Source organism: Gracilinanus agilis, chromosome 5 (genome assembly GCF_016433145.1).
Source record: "Gracilinanus agilis isolate LMUSP501 chromosome 5, AgileGrace, whole genome shotgun sequence".
NCBI lineage: Eukaryota > Metazoa > Chordata > Mammalia > Didelphimorphia > Didelphidae > Gracilinanus > Gracilinanus agilis.
Window position 1 is genome coordinate 95164855 of NC_058134.1, and position 24556 is coordinate 95189410.

Below are 24556 nucleotides of genomic sequence, written 5' to 3' on the forward strand. Positions count from 1 at the left end.
TAGTGGTAGAGCATAAGCCATTGAACTTTAGAGACATAAGAAACCTTAGAGGTTATATGGAACAATCCTCTAATTTTGCAGAAAGGGAACTAAAGCTCAGAGAGGCCAAGTAAGGGGATGTGTATTGTTGTTTACTCATCACAAATTGTCTTCCTGCTTAAAAAGAGGATAAGTAACATGACACAATGACTGGAGAGTAGGTCCCCCAAATTTAGAAGACCACAATTCAATTCCTGCCTCTAACTTAAATTAGCTTTGTGTCTTTGGACAAGTCTTTTAATCTCCAAGTACTCCAAGTCACTCAAACTAGCAGTTACATAGAAGTTGCAGATCTGTACTTTGGGAAGGAATTACATATTTGGAGTTCCTACACTATTGAAATCACAGATCTGAAACATCATGATGTTTAATTTTATTTGCCCATGGGATCTGGCTTTTTATGTGAATCCCTGATGAATATTGTTTTTATTTAATTGGAGCAATGATCTCATTGGTATAAGTAGGCTCTCATACACACCAGACTACAACTGATTCTTGTCCATCTACAAACTTTCATAGAAGAAATAGTCAATATGCTAGATAACTTTATCTGCTTCTCTTAGTATCGCAAAAGTACCATTGTAGCACTTGGATTGTCCATGGTTTGTCTCTTTCTCACTAGGTGATCAGGTCATCTCCTTTTCTGGTGCATATGTCCTTGAATATAATTGATTCTGTGTTTAGTGAAATTAGAAATATAGGTTGTATGTGCCCTCCTCATTTTTTGCCTTTCAGAATCCTTATTTTTTTCTAAGGTTCAGCTGAAAAGTTCTTATTTCTCAGTGAAACCATCCTTGGCACACCTCTCTGCCAAAAAGTAGGGGAAATCCCTCATTTTTCTTTTTGTGTTCTAGGACTTTATACTTGGATATTTGATTTTGTTCAATTTAGCAATTTATTAAAACTCTTGTGTTCTTTTTTAAACTTTTGGGGTTTTTTTTTTTATGTACTTTGTAATGTCTCTTCAACTAAATTTTAAAGTGTTTCAAGTTAGTAACCAGATCATACCTTTCAGTATCCTCCATAGAGCCTAGCCTTCATTTTAGATGAATACCAGGGAATCAAATATTTGTTTAACTTAATTGAAAAGAGGTACTGTAGTTGCAAACAAAAATTCATTGAGAAAATATTATGTTGAAGATAATATTTAGCAATTTTTAAACTGTAGATCCCCAAAAAAGGATATGTGCAGACACTCCTCATACACAGTTCATTCATGGCTTATATATGTGTGAATGACCTGGTGAAATCAGTTTTTCCCATGGATCCTAGATATTGAAAGGAATTAAAACCCTGAACTATACAATTTCATTACCAGAAAGGAAGTGAATAGTATTATATTCACAGTACCTACTGGATAGGGCATCTCCAACTGGTCTGATTCAAAGAATTGTTTGCTTATTGGAGGGGAGAGAGAGAAATTCCACACTACTACTTTTTATTTAAGCACAATGGTCACTCTTAACAAACATGTTCCAGTCTGGACTGCCTCATACTCTTATACTGCATCATCAGCTGATTCCAGGCCTAGCTATTTAAAGGCCTCTAGGAGTTTGGCCAGTTTTCATCATTGCTTCATTTCAGTGGAAAAGGATATTCACATTTCTGGGAAAAGAAATCCTGATGTTAACACCTTTTAAAATGTGGACACTTTATTATCTGTGATTACATCAAACTGAGGGAGAGGCCTGAAATGATTTAGTTTTAAACCAACTCTCTTTCTACATAGAGAAGCATGGGAAGACTTACAGCGTATAAATTTAATCAAAATGAAATTAGCAGACCTGGAAAAATAATAGAGGTAGTGATGACAACATAAAAGGAAATAACAATTAAAATGAAACCTGGACTTTTTTGTGGTAGCAAAGAATTGGAAATAAAGCCTATTAATTATGGAATGTTTAAATAAATGACAAAAATATAAATAATGGAATATTACTGTGCAGTAAGAAATGACAAATATGATGAATACAAAGAAGTATAGAAAACTTATAGGAACTAATACGGTGATGGCAAACCTATGACACGTGTGTCAGCACTGACACACGTAGCCATTTTCAATGACACGCAGCTGCATGCGGCCGCATACAGAGAAGAATGGGGCCACATGCCGAGGATGAAACATTTGCTGTAGTGTAGTGTAGACACTCTGCACTATAGATGACAATTCTACCTATATTAATTTACCTATTTTGGTTTATTAAATACAGTTGTATATATATTACAATTACACATTTTTGTTATTTAAACTATAAATATCACGAATATGGTTTTTTTCTCGAAGTGACACACCACCCAAATTATGCTTGGTTTTTTGTCGAATTTTGACACACCAAGCTCAAAAGGTTGCCCATCACTGAACTAATACAAAGTGAAGTAAGCAGAAACCAGAAAACAATATACATAATGTCTAATAATTTAAATGCAAAGAATAGTAATCACAAATTAATTGAAAATGAATGTTGCAGAATTACAAAGAACTAGCATTGTTCCTAAATGAAAAAACACCTGTCCCAGCTCCTTTGCAAAGGTAGAAGGACCATGGGTATGGAACATTGCTTGTAATTTCAGACTTTAAAAAAATATGTTGATTGGTTTTTGTTTTTTCTCCTTTTTCTTAAAAAATCTTTTTCACTGTTATATATAGGAATAGCTCTCGTGAAAGGGAGCAAGGGCAAACTGCTAAGAGAAATTTAGGTGATGTAAAAACAAACGATACCAATAATATTTTTTTAAAAACCAAATACTATGAAATTATAATGACCAAACTTGACCGCAGAATAAAAATAGAAGATACCCCTCTTCCTTCTTTATAGAAATAAAGGGCTCTGGTTATAGAGTATTGTAGATAATGTCAGTCTTTTTCAATATGTTAGTTTCACTTAACTATTTTCTTTTTGTTCTTGTTTGTTATTAGGGATATGATTCTTTAGGAAGGAGAGAAGGGTTTGAAAATGTAGCTGAAATAACACGTTACCCACAATATTTTTTTAAAAAGTAAAGTATGTGTTGAAATTAATATTTTAAATGTCATGAAGTGTTTAAGACATGTATGGCAAATGTTTGTGTAATTTTTGTTCTTAATTGACTTCCATTATGATGTTAGTGATTAATAATAAATACATAATATTAAGTATGGTACATATATGCATTTGAAAATATTTGAGAACTCTAAAAAATGTAATGGCTACTATGCAATTACTTATAATCTATAAGTGTTTGCATAATTGAGATGCAATAGTTAATATAATCCAACCTTTTAAGATTCTTAACAACAGTTTCTATATTCAAATTTACTTAGATAAACCTCTGTTTGGAAGGAGATTTTTTTACTTCACATTTACTACTATTTAAGTTTTTAATTTATCTCTTTGTCAGACATTCCTCTTGTAATTTTGTTGGAGCCATGATGTATATGTAAATTTGGGGGGGGTGACATTTCAATAAATCCCAGATGTTTACATTTTTCCATAGCTATTTTCATACTTGGATTTTTTCTGTATTTGAGATTTACCTGATCTTTGTGTCTGATGAAAATTCTGTTCGTAATACTTACTTACTAGTTCTACAGAATAGAGCAAATTTTAAGTAGCTGTGATAAAGACAAACATATTCAAAATTATGTCTAATACGTATTTTAGCATTCTTTTCCCATTCCACCCCCATATGCTTCTTTCTAGATTTGCTTTCTGGTTTTATTGTTGTTGCCAAATTCCTGATAAGCCAGGCAGGTGGGTTAAAGGTAATGTTTACTCTGTGAATCCATTTAGTTGAAAAGGGCCACCATAGAATCTAGTTCATATATGAACTGATGCAGAGTGAAATGAGCAGAACCAGGAGGACACAGTACACAGTAATAGCAATATTGTATTGTTTTTGTTGTTGTTACAGTGAGTTTTTAAAAAAGCAGATAATGGCCACGTGAGAACACTGTACATTTTGGCTGCTTCCTTTTCCTTGAAAGGAACACTAATATTTTTTAGATGACTCTATTATTTCCTTATCTAGCACAGTGTAGATTATGGAGGCAGCTAGGTGGTGCAGTAGATGGAGCACTAGACCTGAAGACTCAATTTCAAATCAAGCTTCAGACATTTACTTGCTGAATGACCCTACAAGTCAATTAAACTTTTTCTGCCTCATTTACCTCAAAAATGGGGATAATGTCATTATCTACTTTCTTGGGTAGTTGTGAGGATCAAATGAGATATTTGCATACTGCCTATAGTATAGTAAGCACTTAATTAACACTTGTTTCCTTCCTTCCACAGAGAGTACTAACTAACCTTGTTTAGCAATAAATAGTCAATTTGAGGAAAACCCGCTTGTAGTTTTAATATTAATTTACTTTTACCTGAAATCATCTTTACAAAAATTTTTTAGCATTTTCAGGGCGTAGTAAAACTTTAGAAAAACCATCTAGTTAGCTCCACCATTTTTCCATGAGAAACTAAGGCTCAGGGTTTATTGTCTTTGGAATGGTCGCATAGTTTAAAAAGAATGTAAAAAGGAAAGATCCTGAAATAAGGTACAGTGAATGATGGAGGGAGGTCAGTGTGTAATCCCTCTCTCTAGACTTCTTTTTACTTGATGGTGGTTAGGGTGTGGCTTCCTAAGAGGGAGTGACTTGAATTATTTGTGCCACCCCTCAAAAGTTGGAGGTAAACTTCTCTAAGGTATAAGGTCTTTATTGTCTCTGTAAGATGTTGATAGCCAGAGATATCTGGAAAAGTAACTTTCACTTTCTAATTGATTCCCCACTTCAAGATGGAGTTCACTCAAGGTAGACAGTTGTCTTCTCTCTTCCTAACAATCTCCACCAATTGATCTAAAACACAATCTGACTTAGAAATTATATTTATTAGAAAGATGATATTAAAGAAAGGGTGAAGGGTTAAGGAAAATGGGTTACCAGGGTGCCTTATTGTGATTTTGCCCCCCAAGAGTCCATCACCTAAACAGGGCTCACACCCCAATCTAGGCTTCTTTCTCCCTTCCCAACTAATCCCTTATTCCTGTCTAGTTTATAATTAATTCAGAAGTATGGGTCTCTTATAAGGTCAAGATGAGGGGAGGCTATTTCACAGCAACTGACTCTCAAAAAGAGTCCCAAATCCCCCAGTAGATGTTGACTCAATGATCTGTGTGGGCAGGAAGAAATATGGCCACAGTCACAGTTTTCCAGGGTTAGCAAATGGATAGATATGTCTCTCAAGGGCTGGTTTTATCAGGAGCTGCAGACTTCCAACTTCTTCTCCTTCAGACCTCCAAAACCAACTCTCCACTTGCTTGGGAATTCTCCCTAAACCCCTTGGTTCCAACGGTCGCCAGCTAATCTTCACTCTTGGGGTTCCACTATCAGCCCCCCACTACTTACAGTAGTGATATAATCAAAACTAGAACTCAAGGTTTTTGGGTTCTTTTAATCCAGTCTTTTCCATTTTGCAAATTCGAAGGCTATCTTAGTAGAGGAGCTACTTGGTTACTATTATGCTTTAAAGTTGTTATGATTATATTTTATGTTCAAATTATTTTTTTTTTAAACCCTTATCTTCCGTCTTGGAGTCAATACTGTGTATTGGCTCCAACGCAGAAGAGTGGTAAGGGTAGGCAATGGGGGTCAAGTGACTTGCCCAGGGTCACACAGCTGAGAAGTGGCCGAGGCCAGATTTGAACCTAGGACCTCCCGTCTCTAGGCCTGACTCTCATTCCACTGAGCTACCCAGCTGCCCCCTCAAATTATTTTTTTCAAGAACAAAGTAACTTCCTCCTTCCTAGAAATTAAATTAATAATAAAATATAAGCTCCCAGAGGGCAGACATTGTTTTTGTTTCTGTCTTTGTATTTCCACTGCTGTGTGACTGTATGTATGATACATTCTAAGTGTTTGATAAATGTTAAATGAAGTGCATAATTGTTAGCTTTTAAAAGAATTGGTGAGAGGGCTTGGGGTTCACTTCAAGAAGGGTTTATTGTGTTGTATATAGAAATGTCTTATTTGGGTTGTAAAAGAAGTAAAATGTTTAGTAGGAAGTTATCAAAATGGTAACCTAAATTGAAATGCTATCAACTCTCAATTTTTATGCTTGCAGAATAGAATAGAAAGAGATATAAATATCTGAAATAATAACAGTTCCTCAAAATGTATATTTTATCTTGTTGATTCTGAATATTTACATCTATATGATGGGGTCATATATCCCAGAAATTCATAATGTTATATCTCCCTGAATACTTGCTATAGTTTTTCAGTTTGCCTTTTCCAAAACCTGAGAATAGCACACAATTACCCTTTTACTAAAAGGAAAAGGACAACACAGAAGCCAGAGACACTAAATGTGAATTAAGCATTTTTATTTAAATTGAAAGAAATGGGGGAGAGGCAGTTTTATTAGATCTATATTTTAATATATCATTTTATGGGTTTTTTTATTTTATTTGCAGTATCGAACTGATCCAAATATAGGCCCCAGATCAGTAAGATTTGAAAGGAATGAATATATACTGCAAATAAAATAGTCTGTGAAGGCATGATGCAAGAGGAACTAACAAGCCATCCATTTTCCCATATGGATTTTTTTGTACAAACCAGCCTGGACTAGGTAGTTATGTTCACCTCTCAAACTGAGGAAAGCTCAAGTCATGCCTTTTGAAAGAGAACTCAGCTTTGAAAGGGCTCTAGGAAGCTCAAGCAGAAAGAGCAGAATTAATAGTCAACACAAAAACTTTTAAGTTGAGTGCTGTTTTCAATAATGAATTTTAAAATAGGATAAGCCAAGGATAAACTGAAATGCTTTGAATCTTCTTGAGGATAATTGATAGCTGACTTGATATCATCAGGTAAAATGTATTTAGTTACTATTTCTTTTTTAATACTTGCTGATAAATTTTACTTATAATTTTGAACAAATGTGAGGTTTTCTTTTATATAGTCAAAGAAGCCTTTATCTTAAAAAAATTAGCCAAAAAATACTTTTTTCCGTTGTCTGAATTTTGTCCTCAACTGCAGCTATCTGTGCCTACTGTGTTCCATTTAGCATTCCTTCATTTCTTACAGGTGACATACTAGAATTCCATGGTCCGGAAGGAACAGGAAAGACAGAAATGCTCTATCACCTGACTGCAAGATGTATCCTTCCAAAATCAGAAGGTGGATTAGAAGTAGAAGTCTTATTTATTGACACAGACTACCACTTTGATATGCTTCGGCTAGTTACAATTCTTGAACATAGATTATCCCAAAGCACAGAAGACATAATAAAACACTGCCTTGGAAGATTTTTTCTCGTGAACTGCAGCAGTAGTAATCAGTTACTAATCACCCTTTACTCCCTGGAAACTATGTTTTGTAGTCACCCATCCCTCTGCCTTTTCATTTTAGATAGCTTATCAGCCTTCTATTGGATAGACCGAGTCAATGGAGGAGAAAGCCTTACCTTACAAGAAATTAATCTGAAGAAATGTTCTAAATTCCTGGAGAAGCTTGTAAAAGAATATCACTTGGTTCTCTTTGCAACAACACAAACTATAATGCAAAAAAGTTCAAATTCAACAGAAAGATCATCTTCCTTAAAACTTCCATGTGAAGAAGTAGATATGGATTATAGACCCTATCTTTGTAAGTCATGGCAACAGATAGTAAACCACAGAATATTTTTTTCCAGATATAATTCAGAAAGTAGCAACCAAATGTTTTCAGTAGTGTCATATCATCTAAAAAGCAACAATTTAATAAAGCGTTTATTTAGTATTAGAGAAAGTGGGGTTCATTTTTGTTAAATCCATATCAGAAATAGCCTATTTGTAGACATTGAGTTTTAAATGTATCTTTTTAAAAAATTGTTATTAATACTTTCATGATATATCAGCATTTCTAAATTTTAAAGACCAAAAAGATTGACATTGATATTTGTATATAAATTACAGTGTTCTTAAATAAGAATGAATTTCAGGTATAAGGAAGTACATTTTCTGTTCTTATGTCATCATGGGCTAAACAACTTAATATTGCTGCTTTGATTTTGAATAAAACCTATGCAAAAAAATGTGTATTTCAGTTTAAATAAAAGGAAATTCTATAATTTTGTGTTATATTTTTAGATATGCTTAAGTAATCATAATCTTAAACTCAGTTACAATCCTAATTTGCTATATTCTTTTAGAAAAGTATAAATATATAAAACATTGAAATAGAACCATTTGTGTATATTTACATTTAAGTAGCATTGTTATTTAAAGGATGAAATTAATCTGCTACCTACTTGCTTTCTATTGCTTTAAATACCATATAAAATGATGTGTAAAATACTGTACAGATAAAGTGAGTGCTAGTTGGCAGAGCAGATAGTTAGAGAATAGATCCAGGTCCATGCTATATTTTGTAATTTCTTTTTAAGCACATAAAATAAAACAATAGTTATATAAAGACCCACATGTGACATTTACTGTTGATGTTGTTAATGCTGTCTGAGAGTTAACAATAACTACAATTTTTGGCCTAATTCTAAAATAGCTTATACTAGAAGCTGATACTTTGAAAAAACAAATAAAATTGACAAAGTACTACTGGTCAATCTAATTAAAAAAAGGAAAGAAGAAAACCAAATTATCAGTATCAAAGATGAAAAGGGAGACCTCACCCCTAATGAAGAGGAAATCAAGGCAATCATTAAAAATGATTTTACCATATTATATGGCAATAAATATAGCAACCTAGGTGATATGGATTAATACTTACAAAAATATAAATTGCCTAGATTAACAGTAGAAGAAATAGAATACTTAAATAATCCTATATCAGAAAAAGAAATTGGACAAGCCATCAAAGAACTCCCTAAGAAAAAATCCCCAGGACCAGATGGATTCACAAGTGAATTCTATCAGACATTCAAAAAACAACTAATCCCAATACTATACAAATTATTTGACATAATAAACAAAGAAGGAGTTCTACCAAATTCCTTTTATGACACAAATATGGTACTGATCCCAAAGCCAGGTAGATCAAAAACAGAGAAAGAAAACTACAGACAAATCTCCTTAATGAACATAGTTGCAAAAATCTTAAACAGGATACTAGCAAAAAGACTCCAGCAAGTGATCACGAGGGTTATTCATTATGATGAGGTGGGATTTATACCAGGAATGCAAGGATGGTTCAATATTAGGAAAATCATTCACATAACTGACCACATCAATAAGCAAACCAACAAAAACCATATGATTATCTCAATAGATGCTGAAAAAACCTTTGACAAAATACAACACCCATTCCTATTGAAAACTCTAGAAAGTATAGGAATAGAAGGGCCTTTCCTAAAAATAATAAACAGTATATATCTAAAACCATCAACAAACATCATCTGCAATGGGAATAAATTAGAAGCCTTCCCAATAAGATCAGTCGTGAAACAAGGATGCCCATTATCACCACTATTATTTAACATTGTACTAGAAACACTAGCAGTAGCAATTAGAGAAGAAAAAGAAATTGAAGGTATTAAAATAGGCAGTGAGGAGACTAAGCTATCACTCTTTGCAGATGATATGATGGTCTACTTAAAAAATCCTAGAGAATCAACTAAAAAGTTAGAGGAAATAACTTTAGCAAAGTTGCAGGATACAAAATAAACGCACATAAATCATCAGCATTTCTATATATTTCCAACACATCGCAGCAGCAAGAGTTAAGAGAGAGAAAGTCCATTTAAAATCATCCTAGACAATATAAAATACTTAAGAATCTATCTACCAAAACAAACACAGGAATTATATGAACACAACTATGAAATCCTTTCCAGACCATTAAAACTAGATCTAACCAATTGGAAAAACATTGAGTGCTCATGGGTAGGATGAGCTAACATAATAAAAATGACCATTCTACCCAAATTAATTTACTTAGTGCTATACCTAGCAAACTACCAAAAAAATGTTTACTGAATTAGAAAAAAACTATAACAAAGTTCATTTGGAAGAACAAAAGACCAAGGATATCAAGGAAATAATGAAAAAAAAAAAACCATGAAGGAAGGTGGCCTAGCAATACCAGATATTAACTATACTATAAAGCAGTGGTCATCAAAACAATATGGTACTGGTGAAGAGACAGAAGGGAGGATCAGTGGAATAGACTAGGGGTAAGTGACCTCAGCAAGACAGTCTATGATAAACCCAAAGAACACAGCTTTTGGGACAAAAAAACACTATTTGACGAAAACTGCTGGGAAAACTGGAAAATGATATGGGAGAGATTAGGTTTAGATCATCATCTCACACCCTATACCAAGATAAATTCAGAATGGGTGAATGACTTGAATATAAATGAAGAAACTATAAGTAAAAATTAGGTGAGCACAGAATAGTATACTTGTCAGATCTCTGGGAAAGGAAAGATTTTAAAACCAAGCAAGAGTTAGAAAAAATTACAAAATGTAAAATGAAAAATTTTGATTACATTAAACTAAAAAGTTTTTGTACAAAGAAAACCAATGCTGCCAAAATTAGAAGGGAAACAACAAATGGTGGTGGTGGGGGGGGGGGGGGAATCTTTATAACAAAAAAACTTGGACAAAGGTCTAATTACTCAAATTTATAAGGAGCTAAATCAGTTGTACAAAAAATCATTCCCCATTTGATAAATGGGCTAGGGACATGAATAGGCAATTTTCAGATAAAGAATTCAAAACTATCAACAAACACATGAAAAAATGTTCTAAATCTCTTATAATTAGAGAAATGCAAATCAAAACAACTCTGAGGTACCACCTCACACCTAACAGATTTGCTAACATGACAGCAAAGGAAAGTGGTGAATGTTGGAGGGGATGTGGCAAAATTGGGACATTAATGCATTGCTGGTAGAGTTGCGAATTGATCCAGCCATAGCACTGCTGGGTTTGTACCCCAGAGATAATAAGGAAAAAAACTTGTACAAAAATATTTATAGCCACGCTATTTGTGGTGGCAAAAAATTGGAAAATGAGAGAATGTCCTTCGATTGGGGAATGGCTGAACAAATTGTGGTATATGCTGGTGATGGAATACTATTGTGCTCAAAGCAATAATAAACTGGAGGAATTCCATGTGAACTGGAATGACCTCCAGGAATTAAAGCAAAGTGAAAGGAGCAGATCCAGGAGAACATTGTACACAGAGACTGATACACTATGGTACAATTGAACATAACAGACTTCTCTACTAGCAGCAATGCAAGAATCCAGAGCAAGGCTGAGGTACTTGTGAGAAAGAAAACTAGCTACATTCAGAGAACTGTGGGAGGAGAAACACAGAAGAAAAACAACTGCTTGAACACATGGGCTGATGGGGATATTATTGGGGATGTAGACACTAAACGATAACTCTAGTCCATCTATCAATAATATGGAATTAGGTCTTGATCAATGATACGTGTAAAACCCAATGGAATTGTGCGTTGGCTAAGGGGACTTAGGGGATTTTGGGAGAGAGGGAAAGAACATGAAATGTAACAATGGGAAAATATTCAAAATAAAAATAAAAAATTTAAAAATAATAATAAAATAAAATAGCTTATACTACTGGTCCTTTCTATCTGCTGCTGACTAACCAGACTAGGCTGAGCTCTGGATGGACCCCTTTTGGGGTAATTAAACTGCTTGGCTCATATTTGGACCTCTCTTAGCAATGAAATCCGACCCAGGGGCTTTGTTTTGCCTTTAGCTTTTGTATTATAATTTTGACCTTGAACATGATACAGATTTTCCAATTCTGCCATTTAAAATAAAAGGGATTGTTGAGTTAGATAAAGCAGTTTTATTCAGCAGTTACTGTGCCAGGTACTGTGCTGCGAATTCATTACTTTTTCTTCAGGTGAGTGATAAATTAACTTTTTTGTTAACTTAAAATTTATCAATTGTTTACCTTCTAGTATCAACATGCCTATCAGTAACTTGAAGTCATAATAACCATTTGTTACTTGAATTGTTGAGGAAATAAGACATACTGGTTAATAAAATTTTTATGTAACTGAAAATTGTACTAATGATGACTTAAGGTTAAAGAGGAAGACAAGAACCAGCTCTGATTCAAGAAAACAGTTTGAATTGAGTAGCTTAAGGCAAGCCATGAGACCTGTCCATTCCCTCCCTAACCTTTGTTTGATATAGCTACATTGTAAGGATTGATGCTTGTTTATCTTAATTCTGTCAAATGTTTAAACAGCATTTAATTCTTATGTTGTAAAAAATCATTCCCAGTAACTGAAAAGGAAGGCCCAAACTTTTTATAAGACAAATAATGGGTCTGATGCCAAACCAAACAGATTAAAGCAGAGAATGATAACTAAAAACTATCTCCCTAGGGAATATTGATGCAAAAAAAAACATGTTTTAATGTTATCAAAGAGACTGCAGCCATATGCCCAATTTTTTTTTCCCCACTGTGAGCAAGTTAGACATATAATAAGGGTATAAGGATGGTTTGCTATTAGAAAAACAACTATCTTAACCATATTGAAAAGCAACATACTTGTATCAGTGCACACAGAGAAAAGCCCTTGATAAAATATAACAGTCATATATATTAACCCTAAAAAATATAGGCATGGAAGGGCACTTTTTAACATGATCAAATCTAAAAGCAAGAGCCAGTATCTGCAAAAAGGAAATGCTAGAAGCTCGAAGTAAGGTGGTCTTCCTTCCTTCCTTGCTTCCTTCCTTTCTTTTCCTTCCTTCCTTCCTTCCTTCCTTCCTTCCTTCCTTCCTTCCTTTCTCTTCCTTCCTTCCTTCCTTCCTTTCCTCACCTTCCTCCCTTCCTTCCTTCCTTCTTTCCCTCACCTTCCTTCCTTCCTTCCTTCCTTCCTTCCTTCTTTCCCTCACCTTCCATCTTAGAATCAACAGTGTGTATTGGTTCCCAGGCAGAAGAGCAGTAAGTGCTAGGCAATGAGGGTTAAGTGACTTGCCCAGGGTCACACAGCTAGATATCTGAGGTCACATTTGAACCCAGGACCTTCTGGCTCTAGGCCTGGCTCTCAATCCACTGAGCCACCCAGCTGCCCCCTTCTTGCTTTCTTTCCTCCTTCCTTCCTTCCTTCCTTCCTTTCTTTCTTTCTTCCTTTTTTAAATAAATTTGTTATTTTTAACATTATTTTAAAATTTTGAGTTTCAGAGTTTCTCCTTCCTACCCTTGCTCCACTCCCTGAGAAAGCAAGCAAATGATAGCCATTATTAGTCATACCATCAAAAAAAAGGGGGGGAGAAAATTATACTTCAATTTGTACTCAGCTCTTCAGTTCTGTCTCTGAAAGTGGCTGGCATTTTTTCGTCATGATTCCTTTGGAATTTTCTTGGATCATTGTATTGATCAGAGTAGCCAAGTCTTGCTCCGTTGATCATCACTGCCATTACTATGCACAATGATCTGCTGATGCTATTTACAGCCACTACCAAGGCTGGTGCTGTTGAGTTGAATTCCTGGCTAGCACCTAAGCTGCTGTCACAGACCTCTCCTGCTGAGTTCTTTAGCTGTTTTAAACAAGAAGAATATGTCACTCTGATATCTTGTTGACTCTGCTGCTTCAAAATTTTATTTGAGGAGTTACTTTTTAAAATTATTTATTGGGAAGTGTTGGGAGAGTTCATCTGGGTTGCTCCCTCAACTCCACTGTTAAGATTGTTTCTTGATATGGTTCTGGAATGGCTACCTGTAGCAGCAAAAGGAGAGGAGAAATGAAAGGTATAAACATTGGCAAAAAAAAAAAAATCCCTGCTTTACAATGTTAGGATTTTCTTTGAAAACTCCAGAGAATCAGCAAAGAAACTGGGAAAATAGCTACACTAAAGATTATAAAATAACAAGAATCAATGTTACTACATAGTACTAAAAAAACCAACAAATCCTTGAAGAGGAAATATTTAGGGAAAGATCATCCATGTGGCCTTATGGAAAGAATGGGTGGAGTAGCAGGGCAGTCCCAGTTCTATCTCATCTGTATAAAAAGAATGTATTTGTTTTGCTTCACCAGGCTCTTAAAGATAAAATGGGCTTTGGAACTCAGGTATCAATCTTTTATGTGTATCAATCCCCACTCATTAGGATGAATTTGGATTTTATTATAAATACAGTAAAATTGCATTTAAGTTATACTGTAGTTAATTTAGAAAAGGGTTTCTTTAAGGAAATTAAAACTCACCTTTGTTTATCAAAGGCTTTCTTCATCATACAAATCGTTATAAAGAGAATATTTAAATTATTAGCCCTATTAAACCATCTTTGAATATATTTACAGATAAATATTTGATATGGTAATTACATAGCACAGAATTTCAGAGTCAAGAGGGATTTCAATCTCTAGTCCCATTCACTCCTAAAAAAGGAAATTACTTCTACAATATACTCAATAAGCAAATGTGCAGACCCTTATAATGCATGTCCCACAAGGCTATCTTGGTCTTGGGCCCCCTTCTCTTTTCCTGTACTCTTTATCCCACCAGATGCTTTGCTTGGTTTTGATTCCTCCAACATCATGTTCCAGGAAGGTCATCATCAGAAGTCTCATTATCATGGAGATTGCTTCAGTTTTAGTATTCACTTCCTCAGAATCCTAAGTTGCCTTTTTCTACCTTTTGACTGAAAAGCATGAGAGCAGAGTGGAAAAACTCCACCCAATATTTCCCTTTATATAGAGGGTTAAGAAGTTCCAGCCAGCTTTTCAATTCCTACCAGCTGCTCTGCTTGGTTTTGATTCCACAAACACCTGGTTCCCTTTGCTTGTCCTTGAATGCAGGAACTGTCTTATTTATATCCCCAACACTTAACATAGTGTCTGGCACATAGTAGGTGCTTAATAAATATTTATTGACTATTAACTAAATTAGTAATTGTGGTAGGAGAAAGATGAAATGTCTCAAAAGTTCAAACTTCTAAGCATTTTGATTGTCTAAGAAATTGGGACAAAACTCCTTCTTCAACTTGGGGCCAGACCCCAAATATAGAAGGAGACAGACTTTTATACATCAAAAACAAATGAGGCCAGATTAATTCAAAGGAAACAACATGATATTAGATAATTTGATTTCTAGTTGGAAGAAAGATTAGGGACTTTTCAAGTTGGAGGGGGAGAGAGAATAGGTGTAATTCCTTGCATCAGAAAAAAGAGATATCCCACTACAAATCTGTACCATCAAAGGAACATGGAAACGATTGATCTGTACAGGATCAGTTTGCAGATTAGACATGTGGGTTGCTTGAGATGTATAATTATGGGAAAACTCAAGCTCAATCTTAGAATCTAACTGGGTTTTTGGTCAGCATAACTTAATTCCTTAGTTAAGGATCTCTAAGCATTAGGTAGAGGTGGTCCAGCTTCCCAACCCACTCAAGACTAGGTTCAAACAATGCAGTAAAAAAAAAAAGTTTTCCCAATTTCCATAATTTAAAAAGTTTCCTCACAGGACAGGATTTGGACTAGACCCATCATTAAAGAGAAAAGGAACCGAGCTAGCTCCAGAATTGATGAAGTCAGTGGCAATTCCTACATTAGTCATTTATTGTTCCAGTCTTCTCAGCTCCTTCATAATCTTATCGTATTCTGGGGATTTAATGATCATTTCTATGCTGATAATTCTCAAGTCTCTTCATTCAATTCTAACCCCTCTAATCGCCTCCAGAATTGCATCTTCAACTGCGTATTAAACATATCAAAATAAATGTCCAGTAGACTTTTTTTTTTAAACTCTTACCCTCTGTCTTAGAATCAATAAGTATCCATTCTAAGACAGCAGAGTGGTAAGGGCTAGGAAATTGGGATTAAGTGACTTGCCTAGGGTCACCCAGCCAGGAACTGTCTAGGGTTAGATTTGAACCCAAGTCCTCCCCATTACAAGCTTGGTGCTCTATACATTGTGTTGCCTAACTGCCTGAAGCAGACATCTTAAATACAGAGCTAGGTGGTGCAATGGCTAGAGTACTGGGCCTGGAGTTAGGAAGACCTGAGTTCAAATCCAAACTCACTTACTAGCCGTCTGATCCTGGGCAAATCTCTCACCAACCCTGTAACGTCTGTAAAATGAGCCAGAGAGATTAAAGGCAAATCAGTACAGCAACTTGGCCAGGAAAACCCCTAAAACGGGTCATGAGGAGTTGGATGTGACTGAAAACTAAACAACAGACATCTTAAATGCAACATACACAAAACTGAGTTTGTGATCATTTCCCTAAAGCCCTCCCCTCTCTCTAAGTTCCCTGCTGCTGTTGGTGCCATTGCTGTCCCAATCAAAGGCTCCCAACTTAATGTCATCCTCTTTGAACTCATCCAATCTGCTGCCAAGACTTAAATTCGCCTGCATGACACACCTGAACTGCCCTGTGGCCTCTCCCACACAAATCTCTCCCCAAGGGGGATGGGAAGGGAGGAAGGGAGATAAGTTCCATCATATAACTTAGGAAAACTTATATGGAAATCTATCATAAATAAATAATTTTTTAAATCTCTCCCCCACTCCTGTCTGTTCTCTTCTCCACTGTCAAAGTGGTCTTTCTAAAGCACAGGTCTGAAAACATCACTTCTTGCTCAGTACACTTCCCCGACTCCCTATGGCCTGCAGGAGCAAATAGAAAATCTTTCTTTTGGCATTCAAAGTCCTTCATAACCGGTCCCCTCCTTTACAGTCTTCTTACACCTTCTATTCACTCTATGCTGTGCTTTTCCTTAAACAGACATTCTGTTCCTAGTCCCCAAGCATTTTCTTTTTTTTTTTTTTTTTTTTTTTTTAAATAAACCCTTATCTTCTGTCTTACTATCATTCAAAGACAGAAGAACAGGAAGGGCTGGGTTACTGGGGGTTACATGACTTGCCTAGGCTCACACATTTGAAACTCTGAGGCCACATTTGAATCCAAGTCTTCCCCATTCCAGGCCTGGCCCTCAATCCTCCCCTCTGAGCATTTTCTCTGGCTGTTCCCCATGCCTGGAAGGCTCTTCCTCTTTATCTCAGTCTCCTGGCTTCCCTGACTTCTTTCAAGTCCCCAATAAAATTCCATTTTCTTCAGATTTTCCCAATCCCTCTTATTTCCAATGCTTTCTTTGTTGCTATTATCAACAAGTTGTCTCCCCCATGTAGGTTCTTTCTACATATTTGTTTGCATGAGGTCTCCCTCCCTTCTACAAGTGCTGCTCAAGGTCGGGGACTGCCCATCTTTGGATCCAGTCCAGAGTACAATCATTATAGCTCTACTTGAAGGTCACAGATAGGGTTCTGAGGACCCACAGGAAGGGGAGCCCATTTCTCCCAGAGGCAGTCCATAGCTCCAAGGAGGTCTGGAGATGTACTTTTAAGCTAGACTTTAAAAAAAAATCAATGTGGGTAGCTTCAGGCAAGGATCTCCCTCTACCAAAGCCAACTGGCACCCGTTCTGTAACTTAAACTCAAATCCATGTTGGCAAAGGTGCCTGTGGCAGGTGTGCCCAGTCATGCTGGAGGGGGCCGACCCCTTCCCCTCTCCACAGTGCCTGAGGACATTTTTCCCAGGTCCTGCCTGCCCCTCTTCCAGCAGACCAGTGCGAGCACATCCTCCCTCCCCTGTCTGACTCACAGGCAGCTTGAAGGTACAACTTGGGCACGGGATCTCGAAAATGTTCACCAGCGCTAATCTTGACCAAACAATGTTCTCTATCTGATTAAAATAGTTGTGATGAGTAGATTGTACTCAGCTGTAAGGGTTGAAGCTTACAGAAAGAGGTGTTTTGTTCTGTAATTTGATTGTTCTCTGGAGTCTGTATTTCCTATTTCCTACTGCAGTGTTTTATCTGCTAAATAAGGGAAAGCTGATGTGGAAATGCCTAACACGAACATTTTTTAAGTGCCCTGTGACACAGGGGAAGTGTGAACACACGGTTTCATTTCACCTCCCTGTAAGAGGTGAATATGGTAGCATATGGAAGCATAGACCTCGAGAAAGTGGGCACTTTGGAGCTGCGCAAGATCAGTGCCAAGTAGAGGTGGAATGGAGAAAAATATCTACTTTCCTTTTTTTTCGTTGTCTTGCTTCTGTCTCTTTCACAACCCTTACTTCTCAGGATTGAGTTTAGTAGTAGAACATAAATAATGGCTCATTCTTGAGATCTGTCAGTGCCAGGCTATATACATGTTGAAAGGTTTGCCTAGTAAACTTTGCCCACTCTTATTTAAAATGCCTATGCACTTTGCCATCATGAAATATTCATTGAATAAGCATTTATCATCACACACTATGGACCAACGTACTAGGTACTAAGAGCTACACCAAGATAGATCAGTGATTTTCCCAACTCTCTAGGACCTTTGTCCATTAGGGATGGCCAGTCTCATACCAAAGATATATTTTGCCAAAATTATCATCCTTTGATGAAATGCACTTTCTCTTAGAACATTTCATGCCATTGTTCCCTTTCCAGATAACAGGAATTTCTCCCATTGTTCACTCCACCACTGTTAGGATCACCACACCTTCACTCTACTCTTTCTGTAGCCTTCCTACTTTCTAAACTTCCATGTGCCTATGGGAAGCTGCTGCTCAACAGTCTGATTCAGGTGCCTCTGTCAGAATTTTTGAATACTGTATTTTCTAGTTGTAGCTCAATCTTAGCTTTTAAGTGATTAGTAAAATTATGTTTTAAGCTAATGGATAAATGGACTTATTTACAATGTAATATATTTTCTATTAAATTCAGTGTTCTCAAATGGGGGAAAAAATCATCTAGGTGGCACAATGGCAAGTGTAGCACATGGAACAAAGAAGACCAATTCTGCCTCAGATTCTTATTAGCTGTATGATCTTAGGCAAATTATTTAACCTCTCTATTCCTCAGTTTCCTCATCTGTAAAATGGAGATAATACTAGAACCTATTTCACAGAGGCAGGTTAAATGGCACAGTGGATAAAGCACTGAACCTGAAGTCAGGAAGACCTGAGTTCAAGACTTCCCTCAGGCACTACCTGTAGGACCCTGGGCAAGTCACTTAATCTCTCTGTGCCTCCATTTCTCATTTGTAAAATGGTAATAATAATCCCATCTGCCTCCCAGAATTTTTGTGAAGAGCAAATAAGATACAAAGCACTTAACACAGCGCCTGGCACATAGTAAACACTACATAAAAGTTATTATTTTTATTGGCTGAGGTTACACAAGTAAAATCAGAAGTGGAATTGAATTCAGGTCCTCTAAGTCCAAATCCAGTTCTCTTTCCACTGTATAGTTTAATCTAGATTCCTAGTATTTGATGAGACCTTAGACCCTAACCTCCTCATTTTATAGATGAGAAAACTAAGGTCCAGAAAGGTAAGTCATATGGCTATAGTGACAAAAATAGCAAGCAAGGCAAAACAGGCCTAATGCTCTTGCCTTGAAATCATCTTACTTCAGAGGTAGATCTCCTTTAAGAGCTTTTTAAGTAAACTGTTTTTCTCTGCGAATGAAAAGAATTACCCTTGAACTTCAACCTTCACCAACCACTAGAAAGATGATAATTTTCATTTACAATCAGATTTGTCTAATGAAAAAGAAATAGAATTCCCCAAAGGAATTTTTTTTAATGCAGTTACATTACTGACTTGCTCTTTTAAAATGAAGAGCTTTTTCATTTCTGTACTACTTTTTTTTTTTTTTTGCATCAGTTCAAGGTTATGTTACTAGTTTATTTGCACCAGCTGCTTCATATGCACTAGAATTTAGTGTATCACTGTAATTCCTTGGCTGTTTTTAATTTCCATTGGATTGTTTGTAACCTTGATTTGAAATATTATATTCAAAAGCATCTTTTTAAAAAGCACAGGATGTTCTGGTATTTGTTTGCTTTTAAATTTTTCTTTGGAAAAAAAAAATCTGCCCCATGAACTAAAGTAACACTTTATATAAGGAGCATTTATTTTCAATAAACCAGTTCTACTGAACGTGGAATAGAACGAATTGGCAAGATGGGATGCTAATTCATTTTTCAACTTTGAACTTCAGGAATTGTCAGACTAGTCTGAATTAAGCAGTAGCATCTGCTGCAGTATGATAATACACTCTACTTGTGTTAGATCCAGGCATATGGAAGAGGAAAGGGGTTAAGCTTCAAAAGTATGAGTATTTTTAGGAATTCCCCTGATATGACAAATTCTGGTAATCCAGATGAATGGAGTAAGGAAGGGAGTGAAGCCACAACAACTACTTGGGGATCCCCAAGAAGCTCTTCTATGCCACACTTTCTTTCAGTACTTCTATGTCAAGTCTGGCCACGGTGGCCTATTTTTTGCCAAAAGTTTTCAAAACATAATTGGGGCTTTTATTTTCCATAGGAACATCTCTCTGATCTTGTTATGGAAATCAAGGGAAAATAATACTCCCTTCATAGAAATATTTCATTACCAGCTTTATTTGAATATTTCTCACTTAGTCAGTGACCTTGGATAAAAAATAGAGTTTCTCTGTTCCTCAGTTTCTGCATCTATAAAATGAGGCAGTTAGGATAGATGATTTCTCAGGGTTTCTTCCATTTCTAAATCAATGACTGTTTCCATAAACCAAAAACAATTTCTGGAATAAAGTTTCATTATTTATAAGACTGAATTTTTTTTGTTTATAGAAATTAAAAATCCATATTTACAAATATTCCTTTTTTTAATTAAAACATTTAAATTAATTTAAAACATTTTTCCGTGGTTATAGGATTCATGTTCTATCCCTCCCCTCCTCCCACCCCCTCCCATAGCTGATGCACAATTCCAATGGGCTTTACATATGTCATTGATCAAGACCTATTTCCATATTATTGATATTTGCACTAGGGTGCTCATTTTGAGTCAATATCCCTAATTATATCCCCATCCTCCCATCTGATTAAGCAGTTGTTTTTTCTGTGTTTCTACTCCCACAGTTCTTCCTCTGAATGTGGATAGTGTTCTTTCTCATAGGTCCCTCATAGTTGTTCTGGATCATTGCATTGCTGCTAGTAGAGAAGTTCATTACATTCAATTTTACCATAGTATTCACAAATATTCTGCTTTTTTAATTTTTTGAAATTACATACTCTAAAATTACTAAAGGAATTGCCAGTGAACACTGAAACAGTGGGTTCCCTCACTAGAATTCATAGGTATAAGGCAAAAAGAAAAATATTGGAAGAAAATTTTGTTTATGCAGCCCTTCGAAACAAGTGCACAGAGGCAGCTAGATGGCTCTCAGTGGATAAAGAGCCAGGCCTAGAGACTGGAAGGTCCAAGGTTCAAGTCTGGCCTCAGACATTTCCTAGCTGTGTGACCCTGGGTAAATTACTTAACACCAACTGACTAGTCCTTACCACTCTTCTGCCTTGGAACTGATACTTAGTAGTAATTATTTTTTTTCCTAACAGTTTCTTTTATTTCTTTAATGTAAATTCTCCTTCATAATTTTTTAAAAATTAATTTCATTTATTTATTTATTTTTAGGGGAATTTTCTATGGTTCCATGATTCATGTTCTTTCTCTCCCCTCCCCCTCCCAGCCAACACTTATTTCCACTGGGTTTTACATATGCCATTGATCAAGACCTATTTCCATATTATTAATAGTTGCACTGGGGTGGTTGTTTAGAGTCTCTTAGTAGTAATTCTAACACAAAAAGTAAGGATTTTTTTTTTAAGAGTGAAAAAGAAGTACACTGAGGTTATCAGACCATAAAAAATGCCTGCCATCACTGAAGAATTATGGTAGGATTAACTGGATGGTATAAGATCATGATGGCAAACCTGTGGCACACCTGCCAAAGATGGCAGGCAGAGCCCTCACTGTGGGCACAAGCGCTCTTGCCCATCAGAGTTAGTTAATAGGAAGGACTCCGATGGAGCTACTCCTTTCCCCCTCTCCTCCATGCCCCCCCCCCCATTGGAAGTGCTTACTCCCTCCCCTTCCTCACTCCCTCCCCAGTCTGGGGTAAGGATGGGGGAGAGGGGGTGGGGCACCGCTCAAGGTCTCCGACTAAAGCAGCAAAAGTGTTATTCAGATCCAGGAGAGGTGAGCTACTTGCCAGGTTGCCTTCTTGGGGGTGGCGGGGGTTGGGGGAGATACTTGAGGATTAGCATTTTAGAGTTTGACAGGATACTATCCTAAGTTAAGAGAGCTTCGAGAACCTTTAGCCACCTGTTGGGGATTTTCAGTGAACTCCAGACTGCATCCATAGCGGTGTGGGAGTGTTTGGATCCCTGCTCAGACCTACAGTATTGTCGAGTCTGGGGAACCGCACTTAGTCATTTCCCCGTCCTCCCAGAGCAGGAAGTAGCGGGACCGGGTGGCTCTTGGATTTCTCTGTTCCTCACTTTCTGCATCTAGGACATGGGGCAGTTGGGCTAGATGACTTCTCTGGGTTCCTTCCATCCTCTCAATTAACGACTGCTTCCGTGTATCAAAGACTCTAATCCCAGGCTTTATTTCTTCTTCCGTGGATTCTGCCCTTCCTCCCAGACCCCACTTCGTACCTGAGTAGCCCTGTATGAAGTAGGTCACCTACTTTATCTGCTTGAGCCTTGGGGGTAGGGAAGAGAAGTGGGCAGTGCTGAGAGATCTGAGAATGTTAGAAGTTTGAGTTTTCAAACCAAACTCTTTTTAAAACCTTTACATTCACATTTAAGTGAATTAACTTGGGCTAATAATTCATAAAAACGCAATAACTTTACATAACATCAAATATGTAGAACATTCGATTGAATGTTCTGTTTATAGAAATTTAAAATCCATATTCATAAGCAATATGTGGTGGTTCTTTTGTTTTTTTAATTTTTATTGGAAAAATCTCAAAAACTATAGTAACTTTTATGTTGATAACCTGTTTCACAGCTTACTATCAAAGGATTTTTAATTGGAAGGGACCTTAGAGGTAACTTTTCTCTACCCCTTCATTCCACAGTGACGAAATTGAGATCCAGAGAAATGAACCTGTTCACCCAAGCACACATTGGTAGCTAATGGTAGTGTTATTGTGGCAGTGTTGGTAAAGAACATCTGAAATTCAAAAGCCTGATACTACCAACAGTACTCTATAGCTCCCCTTTGAAAATTCATTTAAACTAAAATTTAAATTAAATTAAGAGCATGGGTGGCATAACAAAATAATGAAAGTCTTTCCCTTTGAGGAACTTATATTCTACTGGGGAGGGAGGAGATACAACTTGTAAACTAAGAAAGTAATACAAAGCCCATATGAAGTACAGAAACTGATTTTTACCAGGAGAGAGCTTTGATAACTGGAATGATCCAGAAAGATCTCTCCAAGAAAATGGTATCTGACCCATCATTTATTATTATTATCACTAATAATAATAATTAGCATTTAGGTATTGTTTTAAGGTTTACAAAGTACTTTACAATTATAATCTCATTTTATTCTCACAATAATCCTGCTATTATTATCTGAATTTCAGAGATGAAGAAACTGAGGCATGAACTGAATAAGTGACTTGCCCACTAGGCTAAATTTCACTCAGAACTTGCTTACCCCAAGTCAATTTTCTATTCACTATACCTAGTAGTTGCTTCAGTATCATCTTGGAATATTATTGTCTGTGCTACCTGGGCAGCACTCTATTATGAGTCAAGAGTAATACAGAAAAGGGGGACAGCAAGTGATATAGAAATGGACATCAAGTTGTACAGCATGAAAGGAACCCTAATAAAAATAAATAATGTAATTTATTATTTTATAATACCTCTACTTTATTACAATTAAATGAACACTTTTTTAGGTGTTATTTAGGTCTATTATATTTTTATACCTAAAGTTATATCTAAGATTATATTTGGAACATTACTCTCCTCCAGTAGGTGTATTTCCTTTAAGTACTAATGCCTAAAGAGTACAAGTATTATCTATGATTTACTTACATACATAAAACCTCATATCAAACTGAAGTACTAAGTTTCAATAAAAAACAAATTAATTTAAGTGCTGAAAAAACGTGGAATGTTCAGCTTCCAGAGCCATTTCTTCTTCAGCCTTTCTCATTCACCATACCGAGCACTCAGAATTCTCCCTGGCCACCCTCCCTGCCTGGAGCTCTCTCCAGTCTCCCGGCTTCCTTGGCTTCTTTCAAGTTTCAGCGGAAGTCACAGCTTCTGCACAAAGTCTTTCCCAGTCCTCCTTAATCTTAGTCTCTAACCTCTCATTTATCTTGTATAAATTATCTCGTACATGTCTGTATAAAATAACCTGCGTATAGCTTATTTGATCACAGTTGTCTGTAAGTTGTCTCCCCAACTAGACTGTGAGCTCCTTGGGAGCAGGGTCCATTTTTGGCTTTTATTTTTAACTCCATTACTCCATACAGTGCCTGAGAGGTGCTTAGTAAGTGTTAATTGACTGATTAATTGAGAGAGGACCCTTTGCCATGAAGTCCTGTTAATCCAACCTGTGTGCCACCACTTTTGGGGGAGGAAACCGTCTTTCTTTTTTTTTTGGTCCAAGTAATAATGAGTTGCATGTGCCAAGAGAATACCTTCCAGTGAAATGCCCAGACAGCTGCTCTATCATTTCTAAAGTTGTTTC

At 36.3% G+C, this 24556-nt stretch overlaps 1 protein-coding gene across 1 annotated transcript in view; it reads left to right on the top strand.

The window, feature by feature from the left end:
* The window catches only part of XRCC2 (X-ray repair cross complementing 2), a 47513-nt gene extending 39049 nt beyond the window's left edge, over positions 1 to 8464 (top strand). The window contains exon 3 of the mRNA XM_044677799.1: positions 7097 to 8464. Coding sequence (XP_044533734.1) covers positions 7097 to 7818 — 722 coding nt within the window. The 3' untranslated portion in view covers positions 7819 to 8464. The remainder of the gene's footprint in view (positions 1 to 7096) is intronic.
* Positions 8465 to 24556: the final 16092 nt, after the last annotated feature.